This window comes from Pimephales promelas, chromosome 4 (genome assembly GCF_988280905.1).
Source record: "Pimephales promelas chromosome 4, fPimPro1.hap1.1, whole genome shotgun sequence".
Lineage (NCBI taxonomy): Eukaryota > Metazoa > Chordata > Actinopteri > Cypriniformes > Leuciscidae > Pimephales > Pimephales promelas.
In genome coordinates this window covers 42,908,105-42,928,296 of record NC_142772.1, presented here as the reverse complement: position 1 = coordinate 42,928,296, position 20,192 = coordinate 42,908,105, and the positions used below count along the sequence as shown (strand labels likewise).

At 37.3% G+C, this 20,192-nt stretch overlaps 1 protein-coding gene across 1 annotated transcript in view; it reads right to left on the bottom strand.

The window, feature by feature from the left end:
- Window positions 1–1,971: 1,971 nt before the first annotated feature.
- Window positions 1,972–20,192, bottom strand: part of npffr1l2 (neuropeptide FF receptor 1 like 2) — a 45,697-nt gene continuing 27,476 nt past the window's right edge. Inside the window, exons 3-4 of the mRNA XM_039658276.2 lie at window positions 9,760–9,859; window positions 1,972–7,523 (exon numbers count right to left, since the gene is read on the bottom strand). Coding sequence (XP_039514210.2) covers window positions 6,527–7,523; window positions 9,760–9,859 — 1,097 coding nt within the window. The 3' untranslated portion in view covers window positions 1,972–6,526. The remainder of the gene's footprint in view (window positions 7,524–9,759; window positions 9,860–20,192) is intronic.

Below are 20,192 nucleotides of genomic sequence, written 5' to 3'. Positions count from 1 at the left end.
TCTGTTGTTGATTGCATTGTTACAGGATACCAAAATAAACGGACATGTCAAATATTAAAAAGAAACAGAGAATTTAATATTAATTATTTTTTTTTACTTTTGTTGGCAACGCCAAAGTTTGCACATACAATCAAACTCTTCTCAAATGCATCACTTTGTAAAAACAAACCCAATAAGTAGACAATTTCTGTGAATTTTTCTCAGGCTCATCCTTAGAGTTCACCAAATCAAGACGAGATTGCATTGGTTAATTTAGGACCTGGGGCCGTATTAAATAAATGCTTTATCTTAAGCCTTAATTTCAGATCTGAGAAGTTAAACAGAACAATCCTAAAATTGCTATGTGACTAAAAGATAAGATAGTCTGTAATGCGTCCCTAAGGTTATTTTCTGTGATAAAGATTAGATTAGATTAGATTAGAGCAGGGGTGGTCAACCTTTTTTGCAGCACAGAGACCCCCTAATATAAAAATTATAGATTTATTTTTCAACAATGTGTAATAACTCTAATTTATTGAAATAAATAAAAAAATCTATTTATAAAACATTTTTCTTTAAATGTCCAGACTCCTTGACTCTAGTTGAAATCTCTGCGATTAGATCGTTTAGAGGGGAAAAGAGCATTGTTGCATCGTTCTGCATGGCTCAAAAAGCACACATGGTGCTGGAGTGAAAGCTGTGAAGATCAGAGGTTTAGACTTTGAATGGGAGAATTCTGAGTAGCATTTCATGCACTAAGGACTGCATATATTCAACGCATTCTCACCCCAAGGCGTCACCTTTGACCATGCTTCAATATTTGACGTTTTAGGCGCCCTTTAGCGTCACTTACATGACGCGATCCTACGGCGTCATCTAACTGACGCTAAAGGAAAGCGTCAGTTAGAGGACGCGGTTAGGTTTAGGTGTGGGGTGGGGGTAGGGTACACGCGATCCTAGGGCGTCATCTAACTGACGCTAAAGGGCGCCTAAAGCGTCAGATATTGAAGCATGTCCAAATGCTTCCCAAGGCGTCAGTTAAGTGACGCCTTGGGGGTGAGAATGGGCTGATATATTGGACAATCCTTTTAAAGCTAACGCTAGTAATGTGCACTTATTAAAAAGTATTTACTTCTGTTTATGAATCAAAGAAAAAAAATGACAATCAATCTAGAAATGTTTGTATATCTAATTCAGTACAAAATTTTACTTTCAAACCACTGTTAAAAAAAGAAGAAAAAAAAGGAAAGTAACACGTCCACAAATAGCTGCTGTCTTCTGGGTGTCCATGGTGATTAAAATAAGTCATTTTCAGGTCTTTCATCGCTATTCTTGCTCACACAGCTTCAGTTCCTGAAACAGCTTGACTAATAATAGTTCATTTAAAATGATTGGAGTAATGGAGAGACTATTGATTGAAGGGAAACTCAGATGCTTGTTTTAACAGCATGTGGTGTTTTTACTCCTCTGAGTACGAATCTTTGAAAACTGGACTCTGTGATAATGCCCGCTGTCTGTAGGCTACATTACGCATGGTATACGTTTAAACAGAAAGTGTACATAAATTCTGTCATGGTTTAAAATGTCATGCTTTTCAACCAACCCGATCTCACGACCAAGTCGTACGAATTCGACGAATGATTAAAAAGTGGCTAATTCGTAACAATTCATACGACCTCACTCGTACGAATTAATACGATTTTGCTAAATCGTACATATTTTACGAATTGGCCAATTCGTATGAATTCGTACGAATGACCTACCCCTTACCCCGCCCCTAAACCTAACCATCACGTGGGTTTAGACAAATCGTACGAATTAGTACGAGTGAGATCGTACGAATTAGTACGAATTAGCCACTTTTTAATTATGCGTCGAATTCGTACGAATTGGTCGTGAGATAGTGTTGTTTCAACACATTTGCTATCATGAGTGCAGGCCAAAAAACAAGCAAAGTTTAATTAATATTTTTCAATAACAACTGAGTTTCAGCAGACATCATTTTCTCCTTTATTTTCAAAGCAAGCCAGGGGCAAAGCAACAAGAAACAATGCAGATCTACAAATTACTATTTAAAATATAAATTAGTTTAATGACAGATTGTACAGTGTAACAATTGACAGATTAACAACTGGAAATAAACGAAAAGAAACACTTAGGTGTGGATTACAAAACTTTTCAGTCACCGAATTGAATCCATCAACTGATAGATTTGGAACAGCAGCATTTATGGCATTCATTGACCAATTCAGTCTCATTCGAAACCCTCACAGGGTTATATTTCTCTTGAAAAGTAAGAAGATTGTTTTGCTTTTACTAAAACACTGCTGTAAAAGCTCTTTACAGACCTTTCTGCTTAAACATATTCAGACATTTTTAGACTAAGAGCATTTCTTCCACCAAAATGAAATGCTGTAAACACTAAACTAATCATTACATTCTCAGTGAAACCTCACAAAGAAAACGTATTGCATAGCCACAGACAATTTGTATAAGCCTCACAGCACAACAACATCAGGCAAATTAGCCACAAGCTAATAGTAACTATCAACAACATTTGCTGAGTTTTTACATTTCAATGGACTATTTTTCATTTCATGGTGAGCACTAATGGTCCTCAGTCATGTAAACATAAGAGCAAGGCTTGAAACAGAATGCTATAGCTTATTTCTTGCAGAATACTGAGCAGTGTGCGCTGTATGTTGCCTGTACTGTTTTTTTTATTAACAAAAGAAAGTTAATCATAAAGCATTATTCTCCAATAAACATTTCACGCAGTAGTTTGCTACATTGGTATCCTACATTGCTGATGACCTAATCACTGTAACATGTTAGTGCATCCAGCAGGTTTGAGCAAATTCAGAATTGAAATCAAGCCTACAATACATTCAATGCATGAAAAAGTTCAATGCTGTTCAATTCTACATCTTTATATTCAAATTGCAACTACTATGCATCCTGTTTACAACTTTCAAATTCAGAAAGTAAACTTGCATTGAAAAGGCATTCTCTCTGACTGTATTTTGCTTTTTCTGTGCTTTGTTAGCTTGTCACATAATGTGCACATGCAGTATACATTCATGGTAAGCCTATGTTATATGCTTTTCCAAGTAACATGATAGGGCTTTGGTCACTGCACCCAATTCAGTTTTGTTTTTCAAATCCAATTTTATCTTTAGGACTAATGGCCTGCACTAATTTGCTAAAATTGGAAATTGGATCCATTTGTTCAGATTACCGTACAAATAACTACATGTATTTAGTTCGGATTAGCCATGAAAGATAGATTTTTGATCTGGTTTATACAGTACGTAATATTTGTGAATTCTCAAACACAATCACAAAACAATAATAATAATACAATAATTATACATATTAAATCTATTTACACAAAGAGAAAGACACTCAACAGAAGAAATTGACAAATCTTACATTTCAACGGACCTTAATTAGCAATAGACATACAGTTTTTCCCTTTTAGTTCTGCTCATAAGTTCTTGCAGAATATGCAAGATTTTAATAATATTAAAAAAAAATTAGTGGAATCATATTTTTTTTTTAAGAATCGAAATCTGAAAAGTTATTCGAATGCAAATTTTTAAGTTGAGATATACAGTAGCTAATATATGCTTCGCGTGGAGCTTGATTGACAGGCGATCTAACCAATCATAGCGCCGATATTTAGTGCCCCCGTAACTATCCGCCATTTTCCGCCACTATCCGACAAACAAACCAGTTTGATAAACAAGGCGAAGTGGACTAGCAACAACAATTAACTAAGATAATGGTGAAACGGTGTTCGTTTGGAACAACACAGACAACAGAAAGGCTGGCAATATACAGTTTCACCCGTTCTCTAAACCTGTCAGTAACCTGGAGAGGTGTATGAGGTGTAATACAACAGCTGTTACGGGCAGCGGTGTTATTTTTGTGCCACTGACTGACTGTTAATGTTTTGGGCTTTGTGTAGGTCCAAGGTATAAATAAGGCCAACGACATGGGCGCAGAAACCTGTGGAGCTAACCACACGTTATGCCGTTACAGCACACTAATAATGCCACAGTAGTTCGCTAACGCTTGCTAGGAGGACTTACTGATTGTGACGTTATAAATGTACACCACTTTTGCTTTTTAATAGTGAATAGAGAGCTATATGCCCAGTTTTACAGGAACAGTGTTGTTCTTCAATGTTGTTATCCTCGGTCTCAATCGCCAGGTGATGCGGTAGTTCACTTTATCCCTGTGACCCGTAGGCTAGCTTCAATCTTGATTTAGTTTATTTTTTCATTTCGAGTCACGTTCAAATCCTGAATATATCCCTCGAAAGCATATTGCAGACCTTTCTGTCTGCTTCTGTCTGAGATCTACAAATTATTTTTCCAGAAATTATTCACTATTTCCCCAGGGAGTGCAAATCAGACACATCTGGATTAATCAGTTTGTCCAATAATGACAGACAGGAAACAAAGGAGCTGGCTGAAGTTCAGGAAGTAGTGCAGCTGTGCATAAAACCAATTGACACTGGAAGCGACATGGCTGGAACCGGTTGTTTATCGGACATAGCGACAGTAACTAAAGGGGGCGGGTCTTTACGAAGGGTAAATTGCAACAATATATGTTGTTGTAGGGAGGTCTATTTTATGATCATACCAGACGCTGATGCAGATTCTCATTCAGTTTATCAAGGACTGCACTGTCAGAGAGGGTCGACCTTATTTCTTCCTTTTTTTATTCTGATTGACTTTGTCATGGGAAGTGTGTCTTTAGTAGTTCAAACAATAAGGAGTTTTTTTTTATATTCTAGAGTAGTCAAGAGATGATGTGCAATTACTATTAAATTGAGTGGCATAATCTGTGCAATTCTCCAAATAGAAATCCATATTAAGGCAGCGAACAGATGACGTGGGCAAAACTCATTAAGGAAATTTAATGGGCCCCCATTGAGAGAAACCTGATTTGAAGTGAATGTTGTGAATTCATTCAAAGCATTCTTACTCTACAAACACTTGAACTTTCTTATTTGAACTTGTTGAGAAAATATTTGTATATAAAAATAAGCTTAATTTTCTTGTCATTAATGTACTCATACCTGGTAGCAATTGAGCAAAGCTGGACACTTTCTAATAAAAAAAAAAAGAAGACATTTCTGTATTTCTGATTCAGTTCAATTCAGTTTCCCAATGTCATGAAATTAATAAAAGCCATTAAAATACCTTCAAGGCCCAAGGTGGGCCCAATTGTGTATAAAAAAAGATGATAATTATGTCATAAAAGATAATTTAGACATACTAGCGTACAGCTTGCAGTTTGCAGGTAAGAAACGGTTCGATGTTATAGATACAAAATATGTCCTTCCTGACAAGTGTTAATGAGCTCTTTTTTTCTCTGTTCTTTGGGGTCATTTCAAGATTTTTAAATGTTTTTTTTTTTTCAATGAAAGAAGTCGCTGGGCCTGTGTTTGACGTACTATCATAAAAATATAAACTACTGTAGGTGTATGTGTGACCATTCTCAGTGGACCAGGTGCAAATTATGACGCCCAGTCTCTCAGCCCAAGAAAACTGTTCACTTTTACACTTTTAAGGTTTACACATTAACACTTGTAGAATGGAGGAAAAACTCCTCCTTATAGAGATAATGGACTGAATTTATCATATTCATTCACTTTACAGTCCATTTACATTCATCTCGCTATTACAGCATTAAGTATATAATTAGACTCCAGGTACAAAGCCAGACTTTACATTAGCCTCTTAAAGCCACAGTCAGAAAAAACACAGTGAACACTAAAATACAAACATTTGAGTCATAGTCACGGATTGTGCTTATTCTTCGCATCTTCGCCACCCAGCTGTTCTGTTTTCTCTCATAGTGAACAACAGTAGCTATCTCAAAAATGACATATGGCATCTTTCCCCTTTGGTATTAACTGTATGTGTTCACTCCAATTGTTTTCACAACAGTGATAAAATCACTAATTTACATAATAAAGGACATACACAAATATAATATACAAAATACAATGCTGATTTCAGGACACATTTGTGCAAGTGTGCAATATTACCGTCTTGAAAAAAGATAAACACGGCCAATTTAGTGATTGCAGCTTTTTGCCTGATCTGAAAAAAAAACAACAAAAAACTGTCAGGCTTAAACATCAGAAATGTTTTATACAAGATTAAAATGTTTGAAACTGAGTCTACATGCTTATTTTAAATATATACCTTTTTTTGTTGTTGTTGCCTGAATTTGGTGAATTAAAATCTTTTAATTGCAAATGAAATTCTGTTGAAAAGCTAAAGTTTGGTTAACAAATGCTTTACAATATGTGACTTCAACCTCCTTTAACGTTGCTCTCGTTTGCACTTTACAGAATTTTGAGTCCAAAAATAAGTTAATTCAGCCTTTGAGTGTTTCAAGTGTTTTCACATGGACTAATCTGATGAGATTAGTCCTGACTTGATCTAATGATCTCACTTTTCACATCTCACTTTAAAGATCACAGATTAAAGATCTATGGAGTCTCAACCGCCCACAAATAATCCATCTATTCATCCCAGGCTTGGTTTTTACCCCCTCTGATAGGACTCACTGGCTCCTCCATCTGAAAGACTTTTTGGTTTGCCACTTTTATCCCAGATCCCGCACTGGATCCCGTGTCATTGGAGCAGGCCGAGTTATTACAAAGCCGGTCAGTTCTCCTGTGCTCCAACTCCAGACACGTCCCGGAGTTCTTCAGATCGCCATCATTGTAGACCCGGTTCCTCGCACCGAAATTCAGGGGATTGGAGTTGACCGCAGGATCCCTTACGCCTCCTCCTGCTTTCCGTTGCATTCCTCTCTTCACAGACATTCCCTCGCAGCAGCACGAATGCGTACTGCACACCGCCTGAAAGCTCCTCTTGAAGTTCTCATTGTAGTATCCGTAGATGATTGGATTGACGCTAGAGTTTGAGAAGGCCAACCAGTGAGCGAATGGGAACACGTAGCCGCTGAGCATCTCCAAGTCGTCTTCGTCCAGACCTCCGTAGTCCGTGAGGAGCATCAGGGTCCACAGAGGCAGCCAGGAGAGTGTGAATAACAGAGCCACGACGCTCAGCATCTTGATCACTTTGATCTTCTTTTGGGAAATGAGGGGCCGACCTTTGTGCTGGGCTCCAGGACCCGGAGGGGAGGTGTTGGACTGTCCACTTTCGTGCTGATCGTTCCCAGAGATCACAGAGGTGGTGTAGAGTTTGATCCCGATACGTCCATACATGAGCGTGATCATGGTGAGGGGGATCAGGTAAATGTGTGCAAACAGGACGGTGGTGTAGACTTTCCTCATCTGTGGGTTGGCCCAGTTCTCGAAGCATGAGAAAAGTATGTATGTGTGGTTGTAGTCTTCATTGTGGACCATGTAATGATGCTCCACTCTCTCCACAGTCAACATCACAGCTGATGGGCACATAATCACCACCGCGAGCACCCAGATCATCACTATGGTCACCTTAGCAACCAGTAGGGTGAGTTTAGGTTGGAAAGGGTACACAATGCAACGGAACCTGGAGGAGATTGGAACAGAGCTCTTTACAGCTGGAAGAAGGTATAAACTGTACTCAAATGTCAGTCAATCCTCTGCCTTTTTCTAGAATTACTTTCTTCCGCTTCCCCCCTTTGTCGTATTTAATTTGAAAAATAATGTCTTTATTTGTAGCAGTCATGAATTGGAAAATCAAATTGTCCTCGACATTTACACATATAAGAGGTTGCTCTCCAACAAAAGCATTTTTGATTTTTCTTTACTTAATGTTAGGGATGGGCAACGATTAATCGCGATTAATCACATCCAAAATAAAAGTTTGTGTTTACATAATATATATGTGTGTGTGGTGTGCATAATTAATTTGTATATATAAATACCCACACATGCATGTATTTAAGAAAAATGTGTAATTAATATATCAAATATTTATATTTATATATAATATTAATTATGTATAAATATATATAAAGTATATACATGCAAATATTTCATGTGTGTGTATTTATATATACAAATTAATTATACACACTAAACACACATATATTATGTAAACACAAACTTTTATTTTGGATGCCATTAATCGCGATTAATCGTTGCCCATCCCTACTTAATATGCGCATGTAAAACAAGGAGCCGTGCTCTTCACGACTCATGTCTGTCCATCAATCACAATTGCTGTCTTGTAAGATTGTCCTATGTTGTTCTGTCCCTGGATGTATAGGCAAAATACACCTCCAAAAACCCCAAAAATCCTTCTAAAATATCAAAGCTATTAGAAAAGAATAACCAGTGACATGTCTGAGCAATTAAACAAGAATTTCCCGTTTCACAGTGGACTCTTTTCTTTATTATTCTCAACATGCTGCCGATTTTTTTCTTCTTGTATTAAAAGCAGTGACATGTAATTTTCCCTAAGAGGCAATGCCAGTACATTTATTTATATTCTATTCAAGTGTGTTTGAGTCAAACCTGCATTTAACACTGTAGACTAAGTGTGGGGGAGGCCATGTAAACAGTGCAACGAATTTAGCCAATCACAGTAGTGGGCATTTATTGAATTTTTGAACTTTTAAACCTAGGTGTTTTTTCAACAGCGAGTGAAAAACATCATTAAAAATGATCATCTTTTACAAATATTTGAATGTTTTTTGGAGCAGAAACCTTGATAACTTCATAAGCTAACTTCCAGAAACATAATGTAAAGATCTAAAAAAAATGCATTTCATGACCCCTTTAAATTTCTTTAAGCTGGACTATGTGATGCTGTTTTCTTCTAGATCTGCTGTAAAGCCGGAACACACTTTGTTGCATTATTTTCCTATTATAACTGTAAAGCTGCGTAGAAACAGTATTGTAAAAAGCTGTAAATAAAGGTGACTTGACTATTTATCTCAATAGATCAGAGTAGTCTCACGCTGAAACTAAAACATTGACATGAATCTCACAAAGTCTGAGTCACATTTTTTTTCTTTAACATTATTCCCATGGCAATTAACTACATTTGCTGCCAAATTTTCATTACTGTAATGCAATGTTCTATATATATATATATATATATATATATATATATATATATATACTGTATATGAAGAGTTCAGATGCAAAAGCCTCTAAGTGCCATTTGAAATTTTCTTCTAGAATGATCATTTTTATCAAGCTTGTATATTTAAGTTCAGTGATTTCACTTAAATGGCAATGATAATTACCTATTAATTGTTATTTAAGTGAAATTACTGAACTTAAATATACAAGTTTGATAAAAATCATCATTAAAGAAGAAAATTTCAAATGGCATTTAGAGGCTTTTGCATCTGAACTCTTCATATATATATATATATATATATATATATATATATGCACGGCACATTGTTTATTTATGTAGCAAATTTCTTACACTATGGCAATTCAAAATGCTTTACATAGAAAGGAATTAAAATATCACGCTGTGGCAATTCAAAGTTTGCATAGAAAATAAGCACAAAGGAATGTTTGGAAATGTAAACCGTTATGTCCTACTGAAGCATTACAAGAAATAAATAACTGGCTTAAAACCATGTGTGTAAATTCTAACTAAAAAGTCTAAAAAGTCTAAGACTTTTGCACACTGTATTAATTTCAAACATTTTTACGAAATATGTTTCTTAATGTCTTTTTTAAATATATATATCATTTAGAATTGGATATTAGAATATATGATTTGGGTTTTAAAATATTACTGACAAGTTTCATCAGATTCAAGTAATGACACCACTGACCTGTCCACTGCAATGGCCACCAGTGTAAACACAGAGGCAGACACAGACATACCCTGAACCAGACCACTCATCTTACAGACTGTGTTTGTGAAAGGCCAACCTTGGAGGAAAAACAGAGAGAAAAAAGCAATGATTGACAAGGTAAATTGAGCTTTACACAACCCCCTCAAAACACACATACACACACACACTTTCAGGGGAGAAAGAGCGAGCTGTAGAACAATTGCTGATGGCAGAGTGTAAAGGATTCTTCTCGATTTATCAGCACGCTGTTTATTGTTAACTTGTCATTTGTAATATAAGAAGAGTTAAAAAAAAACTCTCCTCAAACTCTACTGTGTACTTTTCAAGATGCCACAGTAATATTATTGTGTGTTTAAGAGTGTAGAAATGTTGAAATGAATGAGTGTCTCTCTGGGCATGACTCAAGGCCTTGAGCATTTTATACATTGTTAAACACACAATGCTGTTACTGTGGACACGAAGAAATATATATTGTTGCAATGCTATTGCCTGTGGACGTGATAAGGTTGCATCGTGAAAGCCAGGTCTGGATCTGTTTTCTTTACCTTTGTTTTTTTCATTCAGTGCATAAAACGAGTTTCTTGGTCAAAATGATAGAGTATTATTGATAACAAAAATGACGTGTTCTGCACCTGTTCTGCAATAAAAATGCAGTCGGATGTGCACACAAGTAAATACATCTTAAATGCAAATATGAGTAAAAGAAACCCAATGCTTTCATCTGGGAGCACCTTTACACAGCCTGAGGCAGTATTAATGTAGTTTCACAATTTCCAGACCAGGTTACAATTTGTGTGTACTGTACAAATGATTATGTGATCATCTCTAAAGCAACCAGAGATGCTGCATGCGGGCTTATCACACTGGACACTTTGGTGAGTCACAAACAAAATGATAGAGCTCTTAGTTCTCTAGAAGAGCACACATGAGTAGTATTTGCTTAAAGAGGGTTGATGAAGGAGATGTACAGTCATTATTGCAATCAACCCAGACTGTTTCATACTGAAATAATTTTCTATAGGCTATAATGACTGTCTGGGTATACATGAACCTGTTGTGCAGGGAGGACATTAAACCCTGGAAGATAGTGGTTCCCTCGAAATTTTTCAATGGTTTTTTTACAAGGTAGTTTTTCAGTTTACAAGTAAAAGTTGACGATGCATGGATGTTTTGTTCTACAAAGTAAATTACACACGCTCAAACATTTTTACCCAATTAATTATTAGAAACATAGGTGTTTTTTTTAAATAAACAATTCTAAACATTCAGATATTATGTAACAGCATGAGGGAGAATATAACACGTGAGCTTAGAATTATAAGGTTCTATCTCCACTTTTGGTCGAAATTGAGTTTTTGACATAATCTGATCCATTAGGTGTTTATTAATGCCTGTGTGGTGTTATTTTTGTAAAAAAAAAAAAAAGATTAATAGATAAAGCTATAATAGAAGATTATACTACATAACAGTTTTGCCAGCTGGGATGTAAAAACTTTGATGCTCAATATCTCAGAACTACCCTAAACGGAGATAGAACACACACACACACACACACACACACACACACACACACACACATATATATATATATATATATATATATATATACTATATTATACAATGTACAATGGTTAATATATGCATATTAACCATTGAAAATATAGAAAAATGTGTAAGATAAAATTAGTTTACATTTGAGAATAAAGAGACTTTTGGTTGTGAGGACAGACTGTTTTTCTCATGCTCAGTTACTTAAAGGGTTAGTTCACCCAAAAATGAAAATTAAGTCACTAATTACTCACCCCCATGCTGTACCAACCTCGCAAGACCTTCGTTCGTCTTCGGAACACAAATGAAGATATTTTTGATTAAATTTGAGAGGTGGATCACTGCTACAGTACATAGGGGATCGAAACTTGACGGCCCAGAAATTCATTGAAGAAAATGTTTAAATATTCCATGTGACTATATGTATATAATATATATTAATGAGTCAGATCAATTTAACGTTGTTTTAAATATTTATTAAATGTAATTCTGAGACAGTTCAAGCAGTTCATTTCAAGTTCAAGAATTTCATAGCAGTATTAAAATGTGAATATATCAAATAAGAACAAGAATAAGAAATAATAACAAATACCTTAAAACAATTGGTCTGCTTCACTCAGGAATGAACATTTTTGGCAGAAGAAATAAATGTAAATCTAATACAAAATTGCCACATTTAGTAAACAACAAACAACTACTGAACTACTATTACGATGTAGTGGAGACTGAGGTGAAGACATTTCTGCCATCCTGTGTGTTTGTGTTCATCAAAGCACTGAAATGGAGGCTGTAGGTCAGTCATTGACTATGCAGCAGAGTGCAGGGGCGACATATTTTGGGGGTCATTTTTCTTGTGTCAAATTCCATTAACACTTTCTGAAAAAAAAAACCTCAAAAGTGAATTTCAGTTCTTTTGGATACTTGAGGTTTAGCACAAATAACATTGCGACAGCAGCTGTGGTTGAGGGCATGTTACTGTGGACCTCTGTGCCCTCAATGGTCTCTGTGTCACTGATTAAGGCCATTGGTTGCTCCAGTCCATCACCTGGCATATCCTGGCGAGACAATACATAGTAATGAATAAAGAGTGCTGACCAGACCCAGTTGAGTAGGGTGCGCAGCTAGCAGATCGTGAGGATGAATGTGATCATTTATAATTAGGCCTGCAATCGCTGATACAACGTTTAAAACAACCTGGGCATTCAGCTGTGCCACATGCAGTTTGCCTCAATATAACACGACCCTGATGCAGCAAATCATGCAAAAGGAGGCCAAAATACTCAACCAGGTACTTAGTGCATACATGAACATAGCTATAAGCTGCAATCTACAGAAGTACCACAAATAACTGCATGAAATATTCACTTTGTGTAAGGAACAAATGAGTTTAAAGTTTACTTTTTTTTACCGAAATTACTGATCTTAGACTACATTCTAAGTTTTGTACCCACACAGTATGCAAGTATGTGCGTGGATGGCTGAGCAATGTTACGTACCTGAATTTCCTTGATCAGATGGTGAACAGATTCACCAAAGTAGATGATTAAACATTTAAGAACTGATTCCCTCCTTGTGTTGATGTCCACGACCTGAACAAAATGCCTTCATTAAAATTACATGCTCCTTTTTTTACCACATACAGGAGAAATCCGGTTTGAAACAGACAAGAAGTATATTGAAACATAAAAAATAAAAAAATAAAAATAATGACGTTATTCAACTATTCATTTTCTCTGTGGGCCTTGAGATTTCACGTAGTGAAACTACGCAAAACTTCTAGGTTGTACGTCTAAGTATAATATTCCTCTAGGCAGAACCCATCATTAAACTTGCCAGCACTATCTTCTTTGGAGGAATAATTACCAAGAATTGAAATGATAAAGGATTAATATCAGTTTTAACAACTGGCTTGCATCAGGGTTTACTGAATCATCAACCCTGAAACTTGAATTATGGAAGGTGATATTGAAAGAGGATATATGGAGAACAAGCCTGTAAAAACTCTCAGAAACAGTCAGGTAACATTAGCTTAAATCTGTTATATCAGTCAGCTGCAGGTGCCATCATGTGCCAACTGATGGGATCCTAGTCCTCACCGTTTACATTAGACCAGACCGTTTTTCCCGGACTTCATTTGCCAGAATAATTTGCTCATTGTTAGTTCATCTGTTTCAGCTGTGTCTTGTTTCATTTTTGATCATCATCCTGTCTATTTAAATGCCGTTTGGTTTGGTTTACCCTCAGTATTTTGAGAAGTTCCCCTTTTTTTAATTTATCTTTTCCTGTGTGTTGAATTTATTGTTCCTGTCATCCCCTGTGGATTGAATTTGTATTTTGGACTGGATACATGTGCTTGAGCCTCTGCCTGTATGGACTATGACCTTGGATTATATTTGATAATAACAACGTTTGGATTTTCACTCTGTCTCCTGAATGCTGTCTCACCACCACAACCAAATCATTACAAAAACTAGTTCAATACATCTGGTTGATTCAGACTTACATGACTTCTGTCAAACTAAATAGGTTTAATAAAAATATCCTTAATAAATGTTTTGAATGCAGAGAAGCTCGGGGATAATATGTGCATTGTGTTTAGGAATGCAGTATTGTTAGAGACTTTGGGGTGGAAGTGATTAATATTACAAAGAAAAATTTGTCCTTGAATATTCCTCTAGATGAAAAAATTATTTTGCTACACTTATGTCCAAAAAACTTTAAACTAATTCACCAGTAGCATAAATGTGCAGATATTACAAGCTAAAAGAATGATAGCTCTTAGCTGGAAAAACTCTGACCCACCAGTTATTGGAGCTAACTCCATGGCACAGTGCATGAAAAATAACATACTTTTTTAAAAACAAAATGGATGTATATAAAGAAATATGGATGCTGTTTAATTACTAGTTCAGTTCAGATACCTTTATTAGTCCCCAAGGGGCTATTCAGTTTTACAGCCAACCCATCCATAATAGTTAAAATACATTAACACACAATGAATAAAAGAAATAAATACTCACATCCTCATATTTACTCACTAGTTTACCAACCAGTATCACACACACCCACACTCACACACATTCAACTGCCATTGACTACATTAACAGCAATAATATTGGTCATTTATTACAGGAGGTGTATCTATGTATTAGTGTTTTTTTTTTTTTAAATATGGTGTCTCACTGGAAAATGTAACTTTAATGTGTGAAGAACAGTAATTTATATTTGGTTTCTGGCTACCTTGTAATCTGTTTTGTATTTAGAATGACACTCGTCTGATAGCTTTGTGTATTTCTGTATGAGAGAAGATAGGGATGTGTTTTCTTGTCGGGGTGGGAAATAACTGTGATCATCTGAATTGTCTTTTATAATCAAAAAATAATAAACACATTGTTCAAAAAAGATTCTAAAACCTACATGGTGGTCATTGATTTTAGAGTAAACCACATGCTGAGTTTGTTCGAGGTCAGCTGGGAGCGAACCACCAATAAGCCCGAGTAAGAAGAAGAAGAAGAAGGTCAGCTGGGAAACGCCACAATGTGTTCATCAACTTTAAGATATACTGGTAGGATAAAGACTCTTTTCTTTAGTGACTACAGACTGTTTTAAAGAAGGTTTTGTATAGCTCACAACTAGTGGTTTCAATATCTAATGTGCTAACTGGCCATATGCTAAAATTGTTTGTAGTTCAAATGAGTTAAATATCCTTAAATTCACCATTTTAGTGTCTTATATACACTCACCTAAAGCATTATAGGAACACCTGTTCAATTTCTCATTAATGCAATTATCTAATCAACTAATCACATGACAGTTGCTTCAATGTATTTAGGGGTGTGGTCCTGGTCAAGACAATCTCCTGAACTTCAAACTGAATGTTAGAATGGGAAAGAAAGGTGATTTAAGCAATTTTGAGCGTGGTTGTTGGTGCCAGACGGGCCGATCTGAGTATTTCACAATCTGCTCAGTTACTGGGATTTTCACGCACAACCATTTCTAGGGTTTACAAAGAATGATGTGAAAAGGGAAAAAAATCCAGTATGTGGCAGTCCTGTGGGCAAAAATGCCTTGTTGATGTCAGAGATCAGAGGAGAATGGGCCGATTGATTCAAGCTTAGAAGAGCAACTTTGACTGAAATAACCACTCGTTACAACCGAGGTATGCAGCAAAGCATTTGTGAAGCCACAACACACACAACCTTGAGGCGGATGGGCGCATATCTCCACTACAAATAGGGAAAAGAGGCTACAATTTGCAAGAGCTCACCAAAATTGCACAGTTGAAGACTGGAAAAATGTTGCCTGGTCTGATGAGTCTCAGTTTCTGTTGAGACATTCAGATGGTAGAGTCAGAATTTGGTGTAAGCAGAATGAGAACATGGATCCATCATGCCTTTTTACCACTGTGCAGGCTGGTGGTGGTGGTGTAATGGTGTGGGGGATGTTTTCTTGGCACACTTTAGGCCCCTTAGTGCCAATTGGGCATCGTTTAAATGCTACAGTCTACCTGAGCATTGTTTCTGACCATGTCCATTCCTTTATGGCCACCATGTACCCATCCTCTGATGGCTACTTCCAGCAGGATAATGCACCATGTCACAAAGTTCGAATGATTTCAAATTGTTTTCTTGAACATGACATTGAGTTCACTGTACTAAAATTGCCCCCACAGTCACCAGATCTTTGGGATGTGGTGGAACGGGAGCTTCGTGCCCTGGATGTGCATCCCACAAATCTCCATCAACTGCAAGATGCTATCCTATCAATGTGGGCGAACATTTCTAAAGAATGCTTTCAGCACCTTGTTGAATCAATGCCACGTAGAATTATGGCAGTTCTGAAGGAGAAAGGGGGTCAAACACCTTTAGGTGAGTATATATCCTATAGGTGAGTGCCTTGTGTTTTTTTGTGTTCTTAATGCACTAAACATCTGAATTAAGGACTGAAAATATCAAAAGATTATCAAGTTGTTGCTGAAAGATTTTCAATAAACTGCTTCTGTGATGAAGAATCAGAAGTTTTGAGTTAGTCCATGCGCCCTCTGAAGTTGATTGAAGCCTTTGTCAAGTTTGGGCAGACTTTGGGCAGATTGAGGCTGAGAATCCCTATATAACTTTTCTCAACTTTTCTTTCAGCACTTTGAGACACTGCAGAGCTTAAAGGCTGTAACTGTTCAAGTGAAAAGACCAGCTCACAACAGAAATGCTCAGAACATACAATCACCTGCTTGGTACAAACAGTAGATGTTATTTATAGGCTATTATAATGCCTTCTGACAACAATAAGGGGAACCATGGAGAGACTGTGGGGGAAAGGCTTGTTGAAGTGACCAAACAGTGACAGAAGGATCTGATGATTCACAGTGTCGAAGGCAGCAGAGATCCAGGAGAATGAGAATTGATGATTTGAAAAATAGCTTTTGCAATCCCAGTGCAACAGTGACCGACAGTAATGCAGGCTAGGTGGAATGGTAATTTATGAAACCAGATTGGTTGATGTCTAGCTGGTTACTCTGTGAGAGGAAAGATGCTACCTGGTTGAAAACTATTTGTTCAAGTATTTTCGCTGTATGGTTTGGGAGAAAAAGGTTGGTAACTATCTACAAGTGGGTTTTTGAAGCTGCAGGGTTACCCAAGCCTGCTTGAATGTGGTAGGGAAAATCCCAGTGTGGAGTGATGTTGATGTGTGTGAGTGCTGGTAAAAGTGTAAGCGAGATGGTTTGTTGAAGGTGTGAGGGAATGGGATCTAGGGGGCAGGTGATCTAGGGGGCAGACGCATTTAACACTCATGTGATTAAAGAAAAAACACTGAGGATATACAACTCATTGTTGCTAATTTGCCGGAGTAGAATTTATTGTTAACCAATTAGCAAGAAATCTCATTGGATTAAATGTTAGTTTTATTCATATTTACTGTAATCGCCTAAAGTGGACTAATGCAATATGATTTTTCAGTCTGTTTTCATTGCATTCAATCCACTTGAATTGAATAAACTTAGTTTTTGTGATATTTAAAAGCATCAACCTAAAAATTGTGCGCTAAAGTTAAATAGAAAAAGATTTGTTTGTTTTTTCTCGGATTTGCAAAAAAATATAGATAATTGGCATTTTAATCAGCTTTTTCCACTCCACTTTCTGCCAAACAGTCCAATCTGAGGAGGGACGGTGGGGACTTTGGAGCAGGACGAGGAGCAGGCAGAATAAGACTCATTGAGATGATGACCGGGGAGGAGCCAGGGTAGAGACAGGAGGGACCAGAGCATAGATGGGAGGAGCCATACTATGAAGGACCATGGTGGAGTGTTGGTAGAGGAGCCAGGTGGAACCAAGGGGCACTGCTGACTGGGGTAGATATGGCGGAGTTTGAGACCAAGGCGGATCTGAGGGTGGTGACAAAAGCCTGGAGGGCCACGGTGGAGCGGTAATGGCTTGTGGAATGAGGACAATGGTGGAATGAGGAGTAGATCCAGAAGTGGAACAACTGGAGGAGTTGAATGGTGACAGTGGAGATGAGGCAGATGAACTGGTTGGCGTTGGCAGTGGATGAGGGAGAGGGAGGCTGAGCATCTGCAATGGGGACTTGGTACTGGGCATAACCAGCGGCAACTTGGAAATATCCAGTGATGACTACAACAATAAGGAACTGGCTGGGAGTGAAGGTGACTGAAGTACAACAAAAGTATGTAGAGCATGTAGTACATTAATCTAGCTCTGTTTAAATAGCCCATCTTCAGCCGCAGGAGGGTGGGCAGGGCTCCTATTTTAAGCCGACAAACTCCACAAAAACGCCATCGATGACTGACGCGGTTGCCAGCAAACACACCTGGATTAACTCTCCATTGGATTCGGGCTCTGGGATGAAGACCGCCTCTGGCGATCTTTCTGGCTTTGTGGCAGGCTTTGTGGCCGAGTCAATAAAACAAAACAGATAGAGCTTGTACCAACACAATCCATGTAATGTTAACACAGGACTATAAAGTAAGGGGGAAATTTAGACTTTAATACACAGAGGAAGGACTTCAATGGAACAGGAAACAGGTGTGAAACTAATATTGCCACGTGTACTATGCTAGACTAACTGGGACTTGCCACAACAGAGTATATTGTTGGTTTGATTGCTTCTATTTTTCTCCTCATTTGTAAGTCGCTTTGGATAAAAGCGTCTTGATTAAATGTAAATCTAATTAGAGATCATGACTATGAATGACTGGATTACAATTCAGGCAAAACAGACAATGATGACTATGAGTTGATTGTCAGCATCAGTTCTGGCAGGCCAAGTAGTCAAGATGCTACGCTATTGGCCGACAACACGGTCTCATCAGCGATTTGCTCAGGCGCATCTGCTGTTTATCTCCCCTCGCTGATAATAATGACTATGCTCAAATCAGGGGGCGCCCTATTTAAGCAGATTCAGTTCGCTCCTAACTGCTCGCTCTCTGCAATATTGAAACAGGACTCGATGTATTCACTCTCCATTTATCTCTGAAAGTCTTCACGAAGCTAACTTCCTTTTTAATGCTCATTGTTAAAAGTTATCAGGATATGGGCACCATGCTGTTGCTAATGCTATCCGTGGGCTTAATGTGGTTACCTAGTTGTTTTTTAATTTAAATGCTCTTGCTATGCCAATGCAAAAATATTGCCAATGTGCATTACTTATCTGTTGTCAGTGGCAACATGCAGTGATTTTAGCACTATGCAGCACAGATCAAGCAGCTTGCAGTGATAGATAGTTAGTAAATAACAATTCACGGCGCAAACTGAATTATTTCTGCTGTGGTACAGCTCTAAAAAGACAGTCAGTGAGTCAATTTAAAAGAAAGTCTCATCAGCTGAATCTTACTTGTCTGTCTTCTGCTTAGTTACATTGCCCCTGGATGCGCTTACTTGCTGCTTAATTCATCCTTCAATTATTTTTATCACAGGAGCTTTACGGTCTGTTTGGGGGAAATAGATCAGCTGTCCTAGTCCTAATTCATGTGAGCATCTCCTAATGTTGCTGCTGTCCCCTGACTCTCTGCTAAATTCATGGTGCTCATGAATGGTCAGGAGACTCATCTGAACTGAAACATATTGCCAACTATTCGTATTTATTCTTAAAGATTTCCAAGCATTTTAATTGTCTAATTCCATCTCTTGTCTTATTCACAAGAGGTTGCCAGGGGATAATACTAAACTGTGAGCGTTCCCTAATGCTGCTGCTGTCCAGAGAGTCACTCTGCTATTTCATGGTGCTCGTAAAAGGTCAGAGGACTCCCTGTACAGAGCCATACCACCAAATTTTAATTATCAACTGAATGGCAATTTATTGAATGCAATTTCCTAATCATTCATTGTCATGTGTGTTCTTGACTTAATGGACCTGACAGAACTAAAACAAAAGACAAAAAATAAACCTGACTGTGAGAGAAACACTGTTCAATATCTTTTATATTCTGCAGTAGAAAAAAAGACAGCCTCTAATAAGAAGACAGCGCTTATATAAAAAAGCTGATGAGAACACAGAAGTTGACAGAAAATATTCAGGGTTTGAAAACTTTTACCATGCATACAAATGAATATCTGAATCTGGGTGGCTCACCTGTTGTCCAGCAAACAGGCTGTGTCTTCCAAATATTTTTCTTATTATACATTAGAATTCATTATTCCTTTCTAAGCCATTATCCATGCCTTTCCAAATAATGTATTCAACTTCGGGCACTGATCCTCAAAGTGAGTAAGGACACACAACAGCAAAAAAAAGCAAAAGAGCGTTTGCAGTTCTGAACGAAATCCAGCCTTTGATGAGCTTTTTTGTTCTATGAGCCAAATAGCAAGAACTGACATATGCTGGAGCTAGTAAATATCAGAATAGGTCAA